At 42.6% G+C, this 23,473-nt stretch overlaps 1 protein-coding gene across 4 annotated transcripts in view; it reads left to right on the top strand.

The window, feature by feature from the left end:
- The window catches only part of LOC126415634 (probable E3 ubiquitin-protein ligase HERC4), a 222,530-nt gene that overhangs the window by 123,887 nt on the left and 75,170 nt on the right, over positions 1–23,473 (top strand). For all 4 annotated transcript variants that reach the window (XM_050083444.1, XM_050083443.1, XM_050083445.1 and 1 more), the window contains exon 16: positions 20,682–20,861. In XM_050083444.1, coding sequence (XP_049939401.1) covers positions 20,682–20,861 — 180 coding nt within the window. The remainder of the gene's footprint in view (positions 1–20,681; positions 20,862–23,473) is intronic.

Here is a 23,473-nt window from a genome sequence, read left to right as displayed (position 1 = left end):
CACTGGTAGCCACCTCTTTCCAAATGGATCAAAGTTTTTCTTGCAAAATAATCCCTTAACTACCTTAAATTGTCCTTTCACATCCTCCGACCAATTTAAGACAAGCATAATTTGATCCCTTGGCGTCCTCCTCCTGCTCAGCAGAGAGATCTTGGAGTGCAGCGAGACAGTCACTATCTTCATCGAAGTCTTGATGGTCTTGCACAAGGTTTCTTGAGAGACAGTCGGCATCTTGGTGTTTTCTTCCAGTTTTGTACACTGTCGTAATGTCATACTCTTGAAGACGTAGTGCCTACCTGACGAGTCGTCCTGTTGGGCTCTTAAGACCTGTCAACCGACAAAGTGAATGATGGTCTGTAACAACTGTGAATGGCCTTCCATAGAGATACTGTCAAAATTTGCACATGGCCCAGATCACAGCAAGACATTCTGTTTCTATAGTTGGTTATAATAGAGGGAAACATTCCACGTAGGAAATATATATCTAAAAACAAAGATGATGTGACTTACCAAATGAAAGTGCTGGCAGGTCGACAGACACACAAACAAACACAAACATACACACAAAATTCAAGCTTTCGCAACAAACTGTTGTCTCATCAGGAAAGAGGGAAAGACGAAAGGATGTGGGTTTCAAGGGAGAGGGTAAGGAGTCATTCCAATCCTGGGAGCGGAAAGACTTACCTTAGGGGGATTGGAATGACTCCTTACCCTCTCCCTTAAAACCCACATCCTTTCGTCTTTCCCTCTCCTTCCCTCTTTCCTGATGAGGCAACAGTTTGTTGCGAAAGCTTGAATTTTGTGTGTATGTTTGTGTTTGTTTGTGTGTCTGTCGACCTGCCAGCACTTTCATTTGGTAAGTCACATCATCTTTGTTTTTAGATATATGTTTCTATAGTTGAGTAGTTTACCCACTGCCACCTGTGTGTAGTTCTGTAGGTGCTCTCTCATCATACAGACCAAGTACAGGGTCAGTCGTCAGAGCTTTCCACAGCACATTGAAAGACTCTTGTTGAGCACCACCCCAGATAAATTTAGCGTCGGATTTTAACAACTCTTGGAGTGGCCTGGCTTTGATACAAAAGTCTTTGTTAAAATGACGTTAATAAGGACATAATCCAAGGAAGCTTCTCACAAGTGTAATACTTATAGAAATAGGAAATTCCGTTATAGATCTCTCCTTTTCTGGGTTGGCTGCACACCTTCATTTGACACAAGGTGTCCAAGTATTTTGATTTCTTTTGCTCCAAAGGGACAGTTTTTTGGATTAAGTTTCAGTCGACCTTGTTGGAGACACTTAACAACAGCCCTCAGCCTTTTTATATGTTCATCAGATGTCTCTGAGAACACTATAATGTCATCTAAACAACAAAGACAGTTTGTCCACTTCAGGTGACTTAGAAGATTATCCATCATCCGTTCAAAAGTTGCTAGTGCATTACACAAACCAAATGGCGTTACCTTAAACTCATACAGGCCCTCAGGGGTAATGAATGCAGTTTTCTCACAGTCAGACCCATGTTCTTCGATTTGCCAGCATCACAAGTACATGTCCATGCTTGAGAAAAACTTAGCTACCTTCAGAAAATCTAGTGTATTGTAGCGACACTGCCATTTAGGATAGGGAAAGTTAGTTTTGTGCGATATTCGGAGCACGAGTTACAGCCAGGTACGGGCCGGATTGCAGTAAGTTACGCTTACCAGCAGTTGCGAAAGCAAATAGAGGCCACAGGGGTGTAGAACTGCCAGAGAGGGCGCACACAGCAGTTTCCATGGTGCAAGGCACAGGCAGCAGAGGGCCGCTGGCCAACCTAAGTGTTATGCGTATGTGACACGAAGTGGTGCGTTAGCGAAACAGAGGCGTGCAGCTGAGTATAAATAGGTGTTGTTTTCTAATGAGATTCAGTCAAGTGTGGCAGCTCTCCTGGACAGTGAGGCGGTCACATCGCCGGGCTACACGCAGCAACAGATGGGGCAACAGTGTCCCAGTCCACAGCGGATTGTTGGTTTGACCCTGCGAGGCCGATGTGGGTTCCACAGCCATCCAGGGCGGGCCACTCTTTGGCTCATTACTGCGGTTAGTTGTCTTGGCTCCCGACACATGCCAGAGACATCTGAGGCGAGGGCTGCAGGTTCGGATGCTGGATCGTGGGCGCTTGCCGCCTCGTTCTCAGCTATGGCAGCGAGGAAGAAGCGGCAGTGGGGCTGGCCTGCAGCTCCCGGCAGAGCAGCACGGAGACAACGGGCACAATGGCCGCTGAGTCGGCTGCTGGCACAACCATCGTGACGTATTCGGAACTCTGCAGCTGGCGTACGATGCCGGCATGGCACAGTGTTGCGTTGCACAGGCCACTGGGGTGCTTCCTCAGCATTGTGCGGCCCTGTGTTGCAGACCAAGGTGAACAGAGCACTGTAGTGGAAACAATAAGTCACTTGGAAAGTTCTCGCCGAGTTTTAACACGGCACCCATCCACAACATTTGGTGTCAGAATAGCGGATGTCGTCTATCTAGTACGACGTTCAAGTCCACTGCCTGCAGTACTGTCACAAGATGTGGTGAGTGCTGACAGAATTGTTCTTTACGAGTGTTGGATGTTTTCCTTCTTTTTTGTTTTTTTCGAGTATGGCTCCTATCAAGCCACATTTTTAGATGTTTGCGTGGGCATAGTATATTTTGTTGTCAGAGTAAGTGTTAGTGTATTTTTTGCATTTGACTGCTTTTGTATTGGTTTATGATGACACTGAGTCTGATGATGTGGAGCTGTAGGAAGTCAGGTTGTTCTTGTACTTAAATGTTTTGTTTCGGGACTAACTGAGAAAGAAATCAACACAATGGCAGAGTAAAGGACGCCAGGTGTGTCGGAACCAGAAGTGGTGCGGATTTTAGTGGAAAAAGTAGCACAATTGACAGCAGACAATACGCAGTTGAGAAATGAATTAACATCTAGGAGTGAGCGGGAAACCGCATCTGATCATCATTGTTGCCTAGGGTGCAGGAGATTGATCCAGCTGCCGTGAGTCTGATTATTTCGTTTTCTGTCAAGGCGTCCGAGGATGTGCGTTCGTTTGTGGACGACTTGGAGACTTCAGCGTGATGAATGGTTGGTCTGATGAGCAGTTGTTACGTATAGCCAAGATTAGGTAACGGGTGAAGCGAAAACATATGTAAGGTGTTATGAGGCCTTAAGGAAGGTAGGACAGTTTAAGCAGTTAAAGGAAGGGCTTTTACAAAAGTACAAGAAACAGAATAGCGCTTTGTACTTTAGGGAGAGGTTAAGTACAATGACAAAGAGGGAGGGGGAGACGGTGGAGAAATTTGCGGACAGGATAAGGGAAATTAAGAAGTATGCTTACGAGTTAGTCAGTTGAAGCGAATAGTGTTCTGTTGCAGGAGGCTGAGCAAAGGGTACTTGATGTATTTTTGAGAGGGTTACTGGTGCATATGTCACGGAAAGTGCGTGAAGGGACTCCGAAAGGTTTGTATTCAGCTATTCAGCTGGCAATTCAATGTGAGGAAATAGACGTGGCAACAGAGGGGTAACGAGAGGCAAACAGTGTTTACAGCGGGTATAAAATGTTTTATGTGTGGTCGTACGGGACATTTGCAGAGGCAATGTACCCAGTCACTGAGGAATAGAGGAAGGGGTGCAAATCAGCAGCTTGGAGGATAGAGAAGTGGAGATAAGAGAGGTGGAAAATCGTTAAATGGCAGAGGGGGCCCAAGACCCACCTAAAAGGAGCTCCCATTTAATTTCAATGCTACGAATACGTGTGCAGAGGTGGAATGTTCAGTGGTAGGATCCATAGGACCTAAAAAGTTTAAGGTTTTGTTCGACACAGGGGCGCAAGTGTCAGTGGCTATTAAGAATATAATGAGACGAAGGAAGTTAGACCCACCATGTTACAGGTTGCTGGGGGATAAGGTGGTCACACCTTTGGGGTCGGTGACAGTTGACTTTCGCATAGGGAAAGTCTGATTTAATGCATGCGTGGAGGTAGTACCATGGATGAGCGAGGGCTACAACATGATCCTAGGAGTAGATTTCTTGCATCAACATCATGCCAAAATTGACCTTGGACAATGAACTGTAGAACTTGGTGGAATGTTATTTCCGCTAGGGGAAACTGTTGTCAATGCAGAGCTTTCACGAGGGGCATTCAAAGTAAGGAACAAACCAATTGAACCACGTACTTTAGCGTTAAGGCTTAATTCACATGAGGGTGTGTCTAGTGGCAACGGGAAGTCGCTTTGGGTAAGTGTGGAGTCAAATCTACCTGTGCGTACAGTATGTGTTATTGATCCATTGAAGGATAATGAAGATTTGGGTTCACTGGGTTGTTTTGTGAAACGTAGTGTTGTAAGCATACAGGAGGGGAACGATGGGCGAGTAGTTTCATCTACATCTACATCTTCGTGATTACTCTGCTATTTGCAATAAAGTGCCTGGCAGAGGGTTCAATGAACCACCTTCATGTTGTCGCTCTACTGTTCCACTCTCGAACGGCATGCGGGAAAAACGAGCGCTTAAATTTTTATGTGCGAGCCCTGATTTCTCTTATTTTATTGTGATGTAGGTGGGTGCCAACAGAATGTTTTTGCAATCGGAGGAGAAAACTGGTGATTGAAATTTCATGAGACGATCCCGCCACAATGAAAAACGCCTTTGTTTTAATGATTGCCACTCCAGTTCATGTCTGTGACACTATCTCCCCTATTTCAAGATAATACACAACGAGCTGCCCTTCTTTGTACTTTCTCGATGTCATTCGTCAGTCCCACCTGATGCGAATCCCACACCGCACAGCAATACTCCAGAATAGGGCGGAGGAGCTTGATGTAAGCAGTCTCTTTAGTAGACCTGTTGCACCTTCTAAGTGTTCTACCAATGAATCGCAGTCTTTGGTTTGCTCTACCCACAATATTATCTATGTGATCTTTCCATTTTAGGTTGTTTGTAATTGTAATTCCTTAGTATTTATTTGAATTTACAGCCCTCAGATTTATGTGACTTATTGCATAGTTGAAATTTAGCTGATTTCTTGTATTACTCGTGTGAATAACTTCACACTTTTCTTTATTCAGGTCAATTGCCACTTTTCGCACCATACAGATATCCTATCTAAATCATTTTGCAAGGTGTTTTGATCATCTGATGACTTCACAAGATGGTAAATGAGAGCATCATCTGCAAACAATCTAAGACGGCTACTCAGATTGTCTCCTATGTCGTTAATATAGATCAAGAACAGTAGAGGGCCTATAACACTTTCTTAGGGAATGCCGGATATTACTTCTGCTTTGCTCGATGAATTTCCGTCTATTATTATGAACTGTGACCTTTCTGACCGGAAATCACGAATCCAGTCACACAACTGAGGCGATACTCCGTATCCACGCAGTTTCGTTAGAAGATGCTTGTGAGGAACAGTGTCAAAAGCCTTCTGGAAATCTAAAAATATGGAATCAATTTGACATCCCTTGTCGATAGCACTTATTACTTCATGAGTATAAAGAGCTAGTTGTGTTTCACAAGAATGATATTTGCTGAATCCGTGGTGACTATATGTCAAAAATCGTTTTCTTTGAGGTACTTCATAATGTTCGAATACAGTATATGTTCTAAAACCCTACTGCAAATGGACGTTAGTGATATAGGCCTGTAATTCAGTGGATTACTCCTACTTCCCTTTTTGGGTATTGGTGTGACTTGAGCAATTTTCCAGTCTTTAGGTATGGATCTTTCTGTCACCGAGTGGTTATATATAATTGCTAAATTTGGAGCTATTTTATCAGCATACTCTGAGAGGAACCTGACTGGTATACAATCTGGACCAGAGGCCTTGCCTTTATTAAGTGATTTAAGCTGCTTTATTACACTGAGGATATCTACTATGTTTCTCATCATGGCAGTTGTTCTTGATTGGAATTCAGAAATATTTACTTTGTCTTCTTTGGTGAAGGAGTTTCGGAAAACAGTGTTCAATAACTCTGCTTTAGTGGCACTGTCATCAGTGACTTCACCGTTGTTATCGTGCAGTGAAGGTATTGATAGCGTCTTGCCACTGGTGTACTTTATGTATGACCAGAATCTCTTTGGGTTTTCTGCCAGATTTTGAGACAGAATTTCGTTGTGGAAATTATTAAAAGCATCTCGCATTGAAGTATGCGGTATATTTCGAACTTCTGTAAAACTTTGCCAATCTTGGGGATTTTGCATTTTTTTAAAATTTGGCGTACAGTTTTTGTTGCTTCTGCAACAACGATCTGACCTGTTTCGTGTACCATGGAGGATCAGTACCATCACTTATTAATTTATGTGGTATATCTCTCTCAATTGCTGTTGATACTATCTCTTTGAAAACATTCCACAAGTTTTCTACACTTACATGATCAGATCGGAAGGAGTGAAGACTGTCTCTTAAAAAAGTGTTAAGAGCATTTTTATCAGCTTTTTTAAGTAGATATACTTTACGTTTCTTTTTGATGGTTGCAGGTGTTACGTTATTCAGACTAGCAGCAACTGCCTTGTGGTCGCTAATCCCTGTATTCATCACAATACTCACTATTTGTCCAGGATTATTTGTTGCTAAAGGGTCAAGTATGCTTTTGCGACCATTTATGCTTCGAGTGGGCTCACAAACTAATTGTTCAAAATAATTTTCTGAGAAAGCATTCAGTACAATTTCGGATGATGTTGTATGCCTGCCACCGGCTTTAAACATATAATTTTTCCAGCATATCGACGGTAGATTGAAGTTACCACCGACTAGAATTGCTTGAGCAGGGTACTTATTTGAAATGAGACTCAAGTTTTCTCTGAACTGTTCAGCAAGTATGTCTTCTGAGTCAGGGGGGTCGGTAAAATGATCCAATTAATAGTTTAGTCCGATTGTCAGGTATAACCTCTACCCATACTATTTCACATGAACTATCACCTTCAGTTTCGCTACAAGGCAAACTACCTCTGACAGCAATAAATACTTCACCACCAACTATATTTAATCTTATCCTTTCTGAACACTGTTAGATCGTTTGAACAAATTTCGGCTGAACTTATTTCTGGCTTTAGCCAGCTCTCTGTACCTACAACTATTTGAGCTTAAGTGTTTTCTATTAGAGCTTGGAGCTCTGGTTGTTTCCCAACACAGCTATGACAATTTACAACTACAATACCAATCCAGAATGAGATTTTCACTCTGCAGCGGAGTGTGCGCTGATATGAAACTTCCTGGCAGATTAAAACTGTGTGCCCGACCGAGGCTCGAACTCGGGACCTTTGCCTTTCGCGGGCAAGTGCTCTACCAACTGAGCTACCGAAGCACGACTCATGCCTGGTACTCACAGCTTTACTTCTGCCAGTATCTCGTCTCCCACCTTCCAAACTTTACAGAAGCTCACCTGCGAACCTTGCAGAACTAGCACTCCTGAAAGAAAGGATATTGCGGAGACATGGCTTAGCCACAGCCTGGGGGATGTTTCCAGAATGAGATTTTCACTCTGCAGCGGAGTGTGCGCTGATATGAAACTTCCTGGCAGATTAAAACTGTGTGCCCAACCGAGTCTCGAACTCGGGACCTTTGCCTTTCGTGGGCAAGTGCTCTACCAACTGAGCTACCGAAGCACGACTCACGCCCGGTACTCACAGCTTTACTTCTGCCAGTATCTCGTCTCCCACCTTCCAAACTTTACAGAAGCTCTCCTGCAAACCTTGCAGAACTAGCACTCCTTGAAGTTCTGTAAAGTTTGGAAGGTGGGAGACGAGATACTGGCAGAAGTAAAGCTGTGAGTACCGGGCGTGAGTCGTGCTTCGGAAGCTCAGTTGGTAGAGCACTTGCCCGCGAAAGGCAAAGGTCCCGAGTTCGAGTCTTGGTCGGGTACACAGTTTTAATCTGCCAGTAAGTTACAATATCAATTGTTTCTACAACTACCTTACTGTGTTTACCTGCACAGTTTTAGGCAGGTGCTCCCTGTGTGGTTCCCTGTTTCCTGTGAACGTGGATAATTTTAGTGCTGTAGATGCAAATCTGAGGAAAGGAGTTTTAGTAGCAAATTTGGATGTGCCAGATGACGAAGACTAGTGTTTGAGGGGTAGGCAAAGTGATCAACCACTAACTGCTGATAGAACTACATTGTGTGACAAAATTAAGCATTTGAAAGGAAGAGAAAGAGAGCATATGGAAGAATTATTGTGGGAATTTAAGGATTTGTTTTTTTCCACAAGGACTGTTGCGAGCAGCTCCATTAGTTCAACATAGGATACCAATAGGGAATGAAGCACCTGTTTACTGTAAACCATACAGCATACTGAGGTATTTGCAGCCAATTGTGGAGGATTTCATTGCTGAGCAGCTTGCGGACGACAGTATTATAGAGCACAGTAATAGTTGTTGGGGAGTAGACATTGTTGTCGTGCCTAAAAAAATCTACAGATGTAACTAAGAAATACAGGTTCTGTTGTGACTACTGATGCCTCAGTAATAAGACAGTAATGGACACATACCCCATTCCAAACAAATCGGAGACTGGATTACTTAGGACAGTGCCAGTACTTTTTTACGATGGATTTCACAAGTGGTTATCATCAGTTGAGGTGTTTGAAACCACAGCAGTGTCTTGTCTATTTGGATGACATTATCATGTTTTCAAGTAGTATGGAGCTACATAGACAGCGGTTAAGGGAAGTCTGTATGGGGTTAAGAGCAGCTCGTTTGACATTGAGCCTGGAGAAATGTCATTTTGCATTAGAAGAAGTAGAATATTTGGGGTCATATTATCAGTAAGGATGGAGTGCGAACAGATCCGAGGCTGGTACAGGCTGTAAGGGATTTTCAGGAACCAAAAACAGTCAAGTAAGTGCAGTCATTCATTGGAATTTGCAATTTCTATTGAAAGTTCGTTAAGGGTTTTGCAGATTTAGCCCAGCCGTTGACGCGATTATTACGGAAGGGTGTGAAATTTGAGTGGACGGAAGGGTGTCAGAAAGCGTTTGGCAAACTGAAAGAAGTGTTAATATAAAGTCCGGTTCTTGTGTTTCCAGATTTTGAAAAGGAGTTTATACTAGCATGCAATGCATCGAATCAAGCATTACGGTGTGTTCATAGTCAGGAAATTGATGAGAAAGAACATTTTGTAACCTTTGCGTCTAGGCAGTTGACTGCAGCAGAGAGTAGTTACTCAGCAACAGAGAGGGAGATGCTTAGTGTAATCTATGGAATCACATATTTTAAATGTTATTTATATGGGAGAAGATTTCGAGTAGTGACAGATCACCCTGTGTTGAAGTGGTTGTTGGGGTTGAAGGATCCGTTCACTAGACTCGCTTGATGGACTGTGAGGCGTAGTGAATTCGTCTACGAGGTGGTGCACAAGCCTGGGAAGAAGTACGGTAATGCAGATGCACTAAGTAGGAAGGTGGTGCAAGTAGCAGTCATAACCTATGACCTAGCAGTATGCCAAGAATTACAGGACGTGGATAACGATTGTAAATTGTATCAGACACAGCCACAATTTAATATATACGATGGTCTTCTGTGCAGGGAAACAAAGTTAGGGCCAAGGGTAGTAGTGCCAGTGAAGTTGAGGGATGAGGTTTTAAAGGAAGCACATGATCAGCTGTTATCCGGTCATGGAGGGTGTAGAGTGATGAATAGGGAGTGGCGGAGAGGTATAGGTTGAGAGGTAGGAAAGGAGATGTGGATCAGTACATCAAGAGTTGTATACCATGTGAGCAGAGAGCAGATTTGAGTCGGAAACAGATACAGCGACAACGATTACCAGAAGTAACATGCCCATTCTCTTTGCTGGGGATTGATGTCTTAGGACCTTTTAGGTGAACACCATCGGAGAAGAGATTCGTTTTCACAATAATAGACCATTTTTCGAGGTATCTGGAGATGGTGGCTATGCCAAATCAACCGGCAGCAATGGTCGCGCAAGTGTTAGTAAACAACTGGATTTTGAAGTGTGGTGTACCGTAGACAATAATTACTGACCAAGGGACAAACTTCATGTCGGATTTAATGAAGGAGCTGTGTAATTTGTTGAACGTAAAGAAGCTGAGGACAAGCGCGTTGCATCCACAGGCCAACGGAAGGACAGAACGGGTACACAGAACAATCGGGTTGATGCTGTGTTTTTATGTGGATTCTCATCACCGTCAGTGGGATGAATATTTGAAGCGTATTGTCTGTGCGTATAATGCAAAAGTCCATACAAATGCTGGTTTGTCCCCATATGAGGTAGTGTACGGGCGAAAAATGCCATCCCCGTTTGATTTAGTGAAGCTACAAAAACGAAGGACTGGTGAATCTGTATGTCAGTTTGCAAGAAACGGGTACAAAAGGCGAATACAAAGGCTTTGGAAAGGCAGGAAGACGCTGTAAAGCGGAAAGGAAGTTTACTGCAGTATAAAGTGTGACATTGGGTAATGCTGTCCAGCCCCTATACGGAAAAATGGGAAAATGAAGTAGTTCCTCAGGATGTATCAAGGGCCATACCAAGTTGTTGAAACCGCATCTCCCATTACTGTTAAGCTTCAGCTACCAAGTAGAACGACGATAGCACACATTGGGCAGTTACGGCCATTTAAGGGTTGCCCGTGTGTGATTCCTGGCGTGTCACAGGAAGGAAAGAGGAAGAAAGAGAGAGTGAAGAGTGGCGCTAAATGCAGAGAAAACCAGGAAGATCGAGTACAGCATGAACTACTGTATGCTTTGCAATCTAGAAAGTAGTAGAGTATTTATAGTTTTTTAAAATTTTTTTTTAATGTATCAGTGGGTTTGCACAGATTAATTAGGCATTGTATTTTATATGTGTTTTCGAGTATTGTGAGCCTGCCAGGGGCATCAGTCCTTTTGAAGAGGGAGGAAGGATGATGGTGATCCCTGTCCTCAGGTCACTGGAAAGGGAAGTGTAGTGTCTGATGTATGTGGAGTGTTGTTGGAGGAGAAATCAAATGCAATTCTGGAGAAATAAATGCGTCGGAGTAAATTTCACAGCAAAGCATAATAAATATGTGTTGAACGATGTCAGAGTTGTACAATTTCTTGTTTAAATTTTTAGTTATCGACAGTGCGGGGTCCGGAAAGTCTTGTTTATTGCACCAGTTCATATAATGTAAATTTAAGGAGGAAAGTAGTCACACAATCGGTGTTGAGTTTGGATCAAAAATAGTAAATGTTGGAGGAAAATCTGTGAAGCTACAAATATGGGACACATGCACGGTGCAGTTATTTTTAGCCAGGGGGAAAGGAATAGACTGTCCAAGGGACATGGTGGAACCAAAATAGAGCTTGCAACAGGTCGGGATACATTGGATCTTCTCCACCTACGAGAATTTGGTGGTAATAGCAAGTTGTTTTGAGTGGGGAGTATTTGCAGAAGCAAAAAGTATAGAGCTTGATGGGAGTGGAATTTTAATCAATGGAACTAAGTGTAACATAATAGGACCTACCTTCCATCTGCCAGCATCAATTTCAGGAGTTGCGCAATAGAATGTTATGCAACCACAGCTGTACTGGCCAGAAGTCACTTTACAGTTTTTGCCAAGGCAGAATCTGACCTTGTTAAATCAAACTCTGGAGAGAGGTCTGTTGAGGTCCATAAACCAGTTCATTTTAGAGCAAGAAGGGCGCATATCAGCCAAATGGCTTGTTCAACATGTCACTCAATATAGGGAAAGGCAACGGCAAATAACTATCATTTTGAGCAGCTCTGTGCAAAGTGTCAACGCAGCCTTAACTTTGTTATGTGTTGTTTTCTTTCTGATCAGGCGGATAGCTAATTGCAAAAGGGAACCAAGGGTATTCCAAATCCCAGTGGATTGGATACTGAGGGCGTGAGATGAATAGGTAAGGGGTTGATCGAGCAGTGGTCATCCAGTAAGGAATTTTTACGTTTTGTTTCCTGTCATGGTTTTAAGAGGGCACTAGACCACATTTAAGTTTTTTAGTAGTAAGGAAATGTGCCATAGGTGCCGACCCAAACAAATTAAGAGCTAGTTAAGGGTCGGCCCGGGGACCAGGTCTTTTCGAAGAGGGGAATAATGTAGTGTCACCACCGTTTAGGATAGCGAAAGTTAGTTTTGTGCGATATTCAGAGCACAAATTATAGCCAGGTTCAGGCCGGATTTCAGTAAGTTACCAGCAGTTGTGAATGCAAATAGAGGCCACATGGGTGTAGAACTGCCAGAGAGGGCACACACAGCAGCTTCCATGGCGCAAGCCACAGGCAGAGGAGGGCCACTGGCCAACCTAAGTGTTATGCGTGCGTGACATGAAGTGGTGCGTTAGCGAAACAGAGGCACGCAGCCGAGTGTAAATAGGTATTGTTTTCTAACAAGATTCATTCAAGTGTGGCAGCTCTCCAGGAGGCGAGGCGTGTCACATTGCCGGGCTACATGCAGCAACAGATGGGGCATCAGCGTCCCAGTCCAAGGCGGTTCGTTGGTTCGACCCCCTGAGGCCGACACGGGGCCCACAGCCATCCAGGGCGGGCCACTCTTTGGCTTTTTACAATGGGCAGTCATCTCGGCTTCTGACACGTGCCGGAGACTTCAGAGGTGAGAGCCTCAGATTCGGACGCTGGATCGTGGGTGCTTGCCACTGTGTTCTCAGCTATTCCAGCGAGGAAGAGGTGGCAGTGGGGCTGGCCTACAGCTCCCAGCAGAGCAGTGCGGAGACAATGGGGACAGTGGCCGCTGGGTTGGCTGCTGGCGCAGCAATCCTGATGTAATCGGAACTCTGCAGCTGGCATACAAGGCCGGAACAACACAGCGTTGTGTCGCACAGGCCGCTGGGGTGCTTCCTCAGCATAAGGGGCCCTGTGATGCAGACCGAGGTGAACGGAGCACTGTAGTGGAAACAATAAATCACTTAGAAAGTTCTCGCTGAGTTTTAATACGGCACCTTCTGGCACTCACTCACTACATGTGATGCTCAGCTGTTGTTCAATTAATGGCACAGCGTTTGCTATGCACATGCGTCTTTCAGGGATCTGCAGCTCTCGGCGACAGTTAACTATCCGCAATTCACTGAATCCGTTTTTAAACGAGACGACAGAGGCTGGGATGACGAAGTTATTCTTCAGTGGTATGCTTCTTTTACATTCCACTATAAGATCCAGGGGTTGATGCATAGCATAACACCTGAGAGTTAACTTTCTAGTGCTGACTGCTGGAATGATCACTTCATTCAGCACACAGTCTCCACGCACTCGGATGCGAATCTTCCTGTCCACAGTATCTCATCTCATTTAGCATTGTCTTCGAGTGACCACAATCTATAATTGCCTGAGAAGCTTTCAAAAGAAGCTTTCAAAATGTCTCATTCAAGAATGACATCTTGACTACACTCTTATAAGATTATGAATTCTAAGAGCTGTGTATGGCTACTTATACTCACATGAATGTAGGTATTACATATTTCCCATTAGCCACCTTGAGCAGAGATGTTTTGTTGTCGATGGATATGGTTTTCTGCAACTGGCGACGGTACTTCTCCATAATGACTGAATATGATGCTTCAGAATCCCCAAGAGCTTGGGCTGGTCGACCATTCATGAGGTTACCGATGTAGTTTCGTATAATTTTTGTAGTGATCGATGGCTGAGAATTTTTCTCTTTGGCGGCCTCACCTCCAAGGAAGGTCACACCCTTTAGTTTTCCACGTTACGGCCACTGGGTGATTGGCTGGAGCTTCTAGATGACAATGGAGACCTTGATCAGCGTGTTGGGGAGCATCCTCTCCAGCGGCTAGCTTGTGGCGATGGTGACCTACATCGCCCTGCACCCACATCTTCTTGTTCATCTTCGTCGTCCTGGAGTTGTTGTCAGCTGAGATCGGTCTGCTGTCTTTCGGTACAGGCGTCATCAAATATCTGCCGCCTTTCTCGACAATAGCACACCACATGTCCCAGTTGTCCGCAGTGGAAACATACTGGTTGCTTATCCTGGGTCCTCCAGACGTCAGTCTTCCTTGGTGCCCAAACAGGTTCCTCTTGCAATATTGTAGGAACGTAGCTTTGCCTGGGTCTCGACTCTTTTACCGTTTTAAACGGAAATGAAGGACGAGAGATTGGGTTCAATGTCTGTTCCACTTCCTCCCTTATGACCTCTTGAAGTGTCTCAGTTTTTTGCTCACCATGCAATCCAAGTGCTGTCTGAACTTCCTCTCTCACTGTCTGACAAACACTTGTGAAATCAGTTTCTTGCTCCATCACAGACATCAATACGATGTTTGGAAGCCGTTCAGTCTTCTTGCTTGTAATTCTTTTTTGATGCATTGTCTCGATATGTTGACACCATTTTGTGAAGCCCTCTGCTGTCGAAACCTCTCTTCAGGGGAGGTTTACTATCTTTGGCCCAAAAAAAGCATGTTCGTTGGGAATTTTTTTCTTGAGATGTGTTATAGATATCAATGTCAAATTTGCTCAAAATGTTTATTTATATTTCCTCTAGAAACTGGAATTTTTTCGACCGGAAATGTCAAAGAGCAAAGGCAGAAGTGCCGTCGGAACGAAACAAAATTTTGATGTAGACCTCCGCATAAGTTATTTTGACAATAGGAAACAAAATGGCGGCCATTTGAAAGAAATGTTTTTTTATTGATTTTTCAACTTCGTCAACCAAGTAAAAATATTTATAGTTGATGGATCAGAATAAAAGTGGTACAACTCCTAGACAATTTAGTTAGCTTCGTCAGAAACAAAGAATCATACCAATCAGTTCAGTAGATTTGAAGTTACCATACCACGCAATAAAAAAAAGTCATTTCGAGAAAAACACGTTTGAAGTTTTGACTACATATAAATGCAATATTATGCAATGTACGTTCAATTTGCTATTCCAGGTCCATAAGCTAGTCCTTCCTCTTCCTCATAGAGGGCATTCTGCTCAATCTAGGCCATCCTGCGCTGCTCGAGAGCCGCTCGTATGGCCGGTGACAAGCGGTTTTCGACTGCTTGAATCAGGTGGTTGTCAGAATGCTTGGCAAACTGCATCGAATAGAGTCCCAGGGTGACGTCAATCATTGTCATGGTCTTCAGAATTGCTGAATACTCATCATTGGAGCGGCTTGCTGCTAGGAAAGTTGCAATCTCCACAGTCTTTGCACCGGAATGCAAATACTTGGGGCTAACTTCCAAACACACCCGGTTAAACTTTGATTTGAATTCTGTGTGTTTCCTCCCAAGCACTGGTACAATAACACGTCCTCCGAAAGAAAAAAAACTGGTGCGTAAAAAAAGGCCGATTTCAGGAAGGTGCATTTTTTTTGTTCAACCGCGAATAACATACATTTCTGTTCTGTAGTCAGAAAACAGTTTTAGGGGTGGATTCTAAACACTTTTATGGATCCAAAAATACAATTTTAAAGACAGTAAACCTTCCCTTCATTAGGAGGGCTTGATACATGTCGTGGCCAGTGATGGTAAGGGATCCCAGGCGCAACTCCCCCCCCCCCCCCCCCCCCCCTCCACCCCACTCTCAACAGGCTGCGACATCCCTTCCAGAGATGTGCGATTGGTGCTGCTGATGCAGATGAGGCAGAGGTGCCTGCAGTCCATCGGCTATAAATAACCAGATAGGACACGAATCCGACTCTTTGCCTGAAGATCACAAGTATGAATCTTGTTGAAACATTGCCGCAGAACAGCGCCTTGACTCGGCTGATAACCCTAGAAGATTTCATCATCGAGGTTCGCCAAAAAAGTCTAAATTGTCTTTTTCAGCTGCCGAAATATTTCTGACTCCACAGTTTCCTTAAAATGCTGTTCCATATTTCAATATTGAGTGTGCTCGTGCAAAATATGTAGTTCTGAGATTACTATTTGAGGTATACTGTAGATCATAATTGTTGTTATGAAACATATCTTGTTAAAGTTTCTGTTTACACAGTCTACATGTGCTTCCCATACCATGTTTTGTCGTATCAAAGTGCCTAGAGATTTTATTCACTGTGTTTCGGCAATTGATTATATATTTAAGTCTTGTACATTGTTAGCTGGTATGCAATTATGCTTATGTACATGCAACAGTTTTTCCCATATTTATAAATAAGTTGTTGGCAACAAATGAATTTACTATATTCACTGTAACATGTTTGATGTTTCCTTCAAATATAATTTTCATGTTTTCTCTAATTAAACGCTGTTGCCACATCACTTAACCCCTTAACTGCTCTGGACGTGTTAACGCGCGCGCGTTCGTACCAGTCCCTGTGTGTTGCAAATGTGTTTACACGCGCCACCAGTCCTGGTACTCTGAATGTGTCTACGCATAGACACATTCAGAGTACCAAGTAGAAGGACTGGTGGCGCGCGTAAACACATTCAGAGCACACAGGGATAGGTACAAAAGTGCACGCATTAACACGTCCAGAGCAGTTAAAGGGTTAAGTGATGTGCAGGTGACAGGTTTGGATCCTTGGAGAACACAGTGTTTGATTGCTGATAAAGATGTGTAATGGGTATTAACTTGATAAATTTTCTTTGTGTTCTCTCTGTGAGATATTTTCTTTGATAGTGATACTTAAATTCACCGTCGTCTTAAGTAATTTGTTATGGCCAGTGGTGTATAAACTCTTTGGTAAATGTATATAAAGAAGGTGGTCTGTAATTTGTCTTCATTTTATGGCTTCCTTTATTTTATTATGTGGTTTCACTTTTTCAGTTTTTAACCAGTTTGAAAAAAATGCTGTAAAGTGGAAGTCAAATTTGTGAAATACCTGAGTGGTTCATATATTATGCCTATATGTTCTTTGTAACCAAATTTGGTATATTATCTATTCCTGCCAAAATATTTAGTAGCTTGGTACTGTCAGGAGACAAATTGTAGAAATGTATTTTGCAGCTACAGACATGATGACGTACAGTGAGAGTGATTAAATTTATTTCTGATATGTAGGTCATGGCCTCCAAAAAGTTCATAAAAGGAAACATTGTCCATTGTAGGCTGTATCTTTATATCATTAAATAGTTGTGCAGTTGGCATATTTCAGCTACGTTGGGTAGAGTAGTACTATGTGGTAGTTGAAAATGGCTAATTGCACAACAAATAAATGATATAAAGAAACAACCTATAATGGAAAATGTTTTCTTCTATGAATGTTTTGGAGGCTTTGGGACCTTACATAATCAAGATTATCAAGGCATTGCCTGTTGAGTCATTGGAAACATACTATGTGATAGTCAAAATTGCTCAATCACACAACAAACAAATGATATGTAGAGATATGGCCTACAAGGAACAATGTTTTCTTTCACAGTCAAAATAAAAATACATCTTTAATAACTCTCTGCCCTCAAGTGTCATCCCAAGAGCTTGAGAGCTAATGATTTATAATACAACTACCCAAGAAGGAGTTCGCAAATGCACCCTCCAACTTCTGGCCCATTTGAATTTTGAAGGGGGCAGGATGGTATGTAAAACCCTCAAGGACAAGATCACTTTATTAATAAGTCAGATGACAGATAGTTATCATTGTGGGAGCATATGGTAAAAAATTTAGAGCAAATGAAAAGCACGTTACAGTAAAGGGTGCCCAAACACTAGCTTCAAAACACAGTGAAGCACTCCTCCGGTAGCAATGCAGGCTTCTAGTCTCACATGCAGTCAGTCATAAAGATGCAGTTCTAAGTGTCTTAGCCATTTTTTTGCAATTTGCCAATGGTTCTTGCAGGCCTTGGAGAACAAGTAAGGTCCTGCTTTATCATGTCCCATATGTGTTCAATTGGTGAAAGACCCAGTAATCTTGCTGGACAGTGCAGTAGTTGTAAACAATGAAGAGCACATAGCATTGCAACAGCAGTATGTGGGTGTGCTAAAAAGCACTTCACCTTCCCATTGAAGAAATGGCAGTTGTACAGGGATAACAGCCTGTGCAAAATAGCAGTCACTGCTTACTCTACCATTCAGAAACACCAAATGTGACTGTGACTTGTAACTGATGGCCTCTCAGACCATGAAGCCTGGATGGATGGGACCTGTATGTCATGGGTGAATGGACTCTGGAATAGGCAGCTCACCAGGTCTTTGTCATACATATGTATGTCTCTCTCTTGCATACAGGCAGAATGTGCTCTCATTACTGAAGAAGACACAGCACCATTCGACTCTCCAGTCAGCTTTTTCACACCACAAGAGTGGTGTCAGTGGTTGCCTGGTCAGAGAAAACTGAAGCAGACAGTTTACAATGTTTAGTTTCCTGACACAGAAGGTGCAAGATGTGCCATGATTTCATCCCTGAATGATGCTCAGTCAGCCACCACTACTCATACAGTGCATTGACCTTGACATGTTTCTTTATTGTGTGGATGTCCAGAACCTGGTTTATAGGCATAGGATATTCCACAGATCACTGTCGAAAGCAGTGACACACCAACGTGGACAGCAGTCCATTGATATATCTATCCAGCTTCCCACAGACTGACAATTTGATGCTGTTCAGGTGGCTGAAGCTGTTCAACAGGAGTACTGCTTGTTGGTGGAGCATGATTGTACCCTAGAATGAATGTTACAAACACTGTTCATCTCTAAACGTAGCACAGTTATTGCTTGCAATGTCAAAACAGAGGGTGTATAGACAGGCCTCCTGTGTGCCACATGGGTGCCAATGACAGTGACAAATGAATCATTAACACAACAACCCCTCAGTATGCACATACGTAGGTTGGAACTTAAATTGTGGCAACACTGCTGTGGAGACACTATGCAATGGAGTCTACAATTGTTGTTGATAGCATACATTGTTGACGTACCTACCTTACTTCTGAGCAAATGGATTCACCTATCCCATGTCACTGGTGTGCGCACAATCGAGGGAAACACAGTCACTTGTGAGTGAGCAGTATAACGTAACGGTGTCACTATGTTTTCGAAATAGGAATGATGGAGTTGGATCAAGATCGAATGTGCCAGAGGCCATACAGCACGACAGTGTCATCAAGGTCTTCAAGAGGCATGCAGGAAATTGGCATTGTTGTATAGAACAGTGGCACGTTGGGTAAAAGCCTTCAACGAAGGTCAGCAAACTGTGGAAGACAGGCATCCGGCAGGTTGTCCTAGTGTCTCTGAAGTAGTAGTGCATGCTGTTGCTGCGTTAGTGGACAGTGATCGACGCCATATGATTCGTGAGCTCACGAAATTGGATTAGCGCATACGACTGTGCTTCACATCCTGAAGGAACGCATGTGAAAAATTGCATCTCGATGGGTTCCGCATGACTTGATGGAAATGCAGAAATGGATGCATTATGGCATTGTCAAACTCACTTGGAGTGCTATGAATGCAAAGGAGAGGCTTTCTTACGCCATATAGTAACACTGGATGAGACAAGGGCCACATTGTATGAGCCAAAACTGAAACGCCAAGTCAAGGAATGACGTCATTATGGGTCGCCGCGAAAGTCAAAAGTGCGTCAGAGCCCCACTATGGTGAAAGTTATGGCTATTCTTGTGTATGACTGTGATGGTGTTATCCTAGCGCACTATGTTCTTCCACGGCAGACAGTCAGTGTACAGTATTACTGTTTGTTTTTGGAACATCACCTGCAACCAGCTTTGTGAAAGAAGCGGCGACACTTTCTGCACAACTTGCCCATCATTTTGCATGACATTGCGCGGGCGCATACAGTGCATGCTGTGTTCAGTCGATGGGACTGAGAAGTACTGTACCATCCACCATACTCCCCAGACTTAAGTCCATGTGACATTGATTTGATTCTGAAGATGAAGGAACCAATTCGTGGCATTTGCTTCAGGACTGTTCCAGGGATTTGACAGGTAATAGACTGCTCCATTTGCATCATCAACAGAACAGACTCCACTAACAGTATACTACGCCTTCCACATTGCTGGCAACGGGTTCTGCACAATGCTGGTGACTACTTTGAAGGACACTAACAGGTTCAAACATGTAACACTTTTGTATCGCTTGTGAATAAATAGTTGCCACTATTTAAGTTCCAACCCTCGTATTATGCCTTGGTGCTACAGAATGTAGTCTTTGAGGGTGTTGCTCCCCCCCCACCCCCCCCCCCCACCCCCCCCCCCCCCCCCTCCGCCCCTGGCAATGTATGTTAATGATGTGCTGCATCAGTTGTTCTTTTGTCTTGCAAGTGTCACTTGTATGCTTAAAACCTTCAGCTGTATCGTGCAATACTAACAAGCCTGTGGGAAATCATACGACATGTATGTGCCAACTTATTTGCCTTGTCTCAGTGGGCACAGAATACAAGTTTGAAATATAATCCATCTAAAATGGAAGCGGTGGTAGATGCTGAGAAAAGACTGATTACTCCACAGTTTGGAGAATTTTTTCCATTCCCTAATATTAAACGGTACACTGATATCTTTTTCTTCTTCTACAAAGAACTTGGGGATACTACTAGAGTACAACTTACATTTGACAAATCATACAACTGCATTCTGCAAGAACACATCAGCATTCCTCCCTGCACTGGATAAGTATGGAAGGTATTTCTTCCTGAACTTGAAAAGAAACTTAGTTACTAGTACACCCAGTTATTGATTTAGGTAACAATATTCTTGAACACTTCCTTCCTTCTATGTTATATCACCTTGTATAACATAGAAGACTATCAGAGGGATGTATTCAAAGGCAATTCTGTAGTGCCTCATGCAGTACTTTAATTTTAACTGAACTTGCTTTTGTTCATCAATGTAGATGCAGTCCGCAATGAATCAAGCAGCTACACAAGTTTTCACAACAATGTTTTTTAATCCTGCATTGGCTACTAATATCAGCACATTCCTGCAGTTACATGTCAGCAGAGAACACTTAGTCCAAGATACACTTCGAGAACTAGCTAAATACAGCTCATCTGATCTGAAGAAGCCATTAAGGGTGAGTACCACTTTCAGTTTTGTATAATGGTTATTTGGTTATGCTGGGTCTTTTGTTTAATATTTAGGAAATAAGAGATATTTTGTAAATACTACAATTCTGGCATCTTGCTCTTAAGTTAGAGCAGAAGCAAGGGAATTTGAAATGCTGTTTTGCCAAGAGTTATCTGCTTTAGTTCTCATACAGCCTTTCACTCAATAGTGAAGTGTGCATTGTTTTTAGAGGAACTGGCAAATTAAAACTGTGAACCAGATTGGTATTCAAACCTAGTATCTTGCTTTTGACTGGTATTGCTCTTATCAGTTGAACTATCCAGGTATGACTCACAACTCACCCTCACAGCTTTACTTCTCTCTTTGTTCCAAACTTCACAGAAACTATCTTGCATACCTTGTAGGTCTAGCAAAGTTCTGGGTTGAGCCCTGGTCTGGCACACAGACGTTAATTAATGTCTGTAATGGGATACACTACCATCACCTGTGTATTTCATTTAGTCACACCCAGTGCAAAGAGGCAGTGGCATTAATAGGACTTTACAGTTGGTTAAAAACAGAAGGTAAAATCTAAAATTACAAAATTCCGAAAATTTATATGTTTCCATGGACATATCCTGGACAATATAACCTTCTTCCGGATGTGTCTGACTACTAATACTGTGAAAACGTGTAATGTAGAAACAGTGTCAATGAATGTTGCTGATTATTTCATAGCAGGACCTGCTAAATTTGATCTAGTTATTATGCAAGGTTGGAGGAAAATGGAAACAAAAAAGAACAAAAAGTATGACAATTGTTATACTGCCTTTATACAGTCACAGTCAAATGAGCACTGCACAAACATTACAAATTAATAATGGTTCTCCAGTCCTGAAAGGACATGCAAAACAAGCCAAAACAGTTCTACGCCCATGAAAGTTCTTGGGCAACTGTAAACAGGAGTAGGATTCGTTATGAATAGGAAGGTTGGGCGGAGAGGGTGTTACTGTGAACAGTTCAGTGACAGGATTGTTCTTATCAGAATCAGAATCAACATCAAACCAGCACCACCAATTATAGTTCAGGTACACATGCCAATGTCGCAAGCTGAATATGAGGAGATAGAGAGAGTGTGTTAGGATATTGAAAGGGAGATAAAAAGCTGATAATCGTGGGGGACTGGAATGCAGTTGTAGGGGAGGAGGAGAAGAAACAGTTACAGGAGAATGTGGCTTGGGACAAGCTATGAGAGAGAAGAAAGAGTAATTGAGTTCTGTAATAAATTTCAGCTAGTAATAGTGAATACTCTGTTCAGGAATCACAAGAGGGGGTGGTACACTTGGAAAATGCCGGGTGATATGGGGAGGTTTCAGTTCGGTTAGATCACAGTCAGACAGTGATTCCAGAATCAGATACTGGATTGTAAGGCATACACAGGAGCAGATATAGACTCAGATCACAATTTAGAAGTGATAAAGAGTAGGCTGAACTTTGAGATGAGTCGGGAAGGAGTAATAGGCAAGGGAAGTACTAAGGAATGATGAGATACTCTTGAAGTTCTCTAAGGCTAAGAAATAGCTCAGTAGGCAGTAAAGTGGAAGAGGAATGGACATCTCTAAAAAGGGCAATCACAGAAGTTTGAAAGAAAAACATACGTACAAAGAAGGTAACTGTGAAGAAACAATGGGTAACAGAAGAAATACTTCAGTTGATTGGTCAAAGAGGGAAGCACAAAAGTGTTCAGGAATACAGAAATACAAGACGCTGAGGAATGAAATAAATAGGAGGTGCAGAGAAGCTAAGATGAAATGGCTGCATGAAAAATGTGAAGAAATCGAAAAAGAAATGAGTTTCAGAAGGACTGACTCAGCATGTAGGAAAGTCAAAACAGCCTTTGGTAAAATTAAAATCAAGGATGGTAACACTAAGAGTGCAACAGGAAATCCACTGTTAGACGCAGAGGAGAGAGCAGAGAGGTGGAAAGAGTACACTGAAGGCATCTATCAGGAAGAAGACTGATGTGACAGAAGAAGAAGAAGAAGAAGAAGAAGAAGAAGAAGAAGCTGGAGTCGATTTAGAAGCGATAGGTGATCCAGTATTAGAATCAGAATTTAAGAGAGATTTGGAGGTCTTAAGATCAAATAAGGCAGAGGAGATAGATAACATTTGATCAGAATTTCTAAAATCCTGGGGGAAGTGGCAACAAAACGACTATTCATGTTGGTGTCTAGAACGTATGAGTCTGGTGACATACCATGTGACTTTCAGAAGAATATCATTCAAACAGTTTTGAAGACTGCAAGAGTGAACAAGTGCAACAATCAGTGTAACAGCTCATGCATACAGGTTTATGACAAGAATAATATACAGAAGAATGGAAAAGAAAATTGAGGATGTGTTAGATGACAATTAGTTTGGCTTTAGGAAAGGTAAATGCACTAGAGAGGCAATACTGACATTAAAATTGATAATGGAAGCACAACTAAAGAAAAATCAAGACTCATTCATAGGATTTGTCGACCTGGAAAAAGCATTTGACAATGTAAAATGGTTCAAGAAAAATAGGGGTAAACTCTAGGGTGAGACGGATAATATACGATATGTACAAGAGCCAAGGCAGAATAATAAGAGTGGATA

This window comes from Schistocerca serialis, chromosome 1, assembly GCF_023864345.2.
Source record: "Schistocerca serialis cubense isolate TAMUIC-IGC-003099 chromosome 1, iqSchSeri2.2, whole genome shotgun sequence".
Classification (NCBI taxonomy): Eukaryota; Metazoa; Arthropoda; class Insecta; order Orthoptera; family Acrididae; genus Schistocerca; species Schistocerca serialis.
This window is presented reverse-complemented; position numbering and strand designations above follow the sequence as displayed.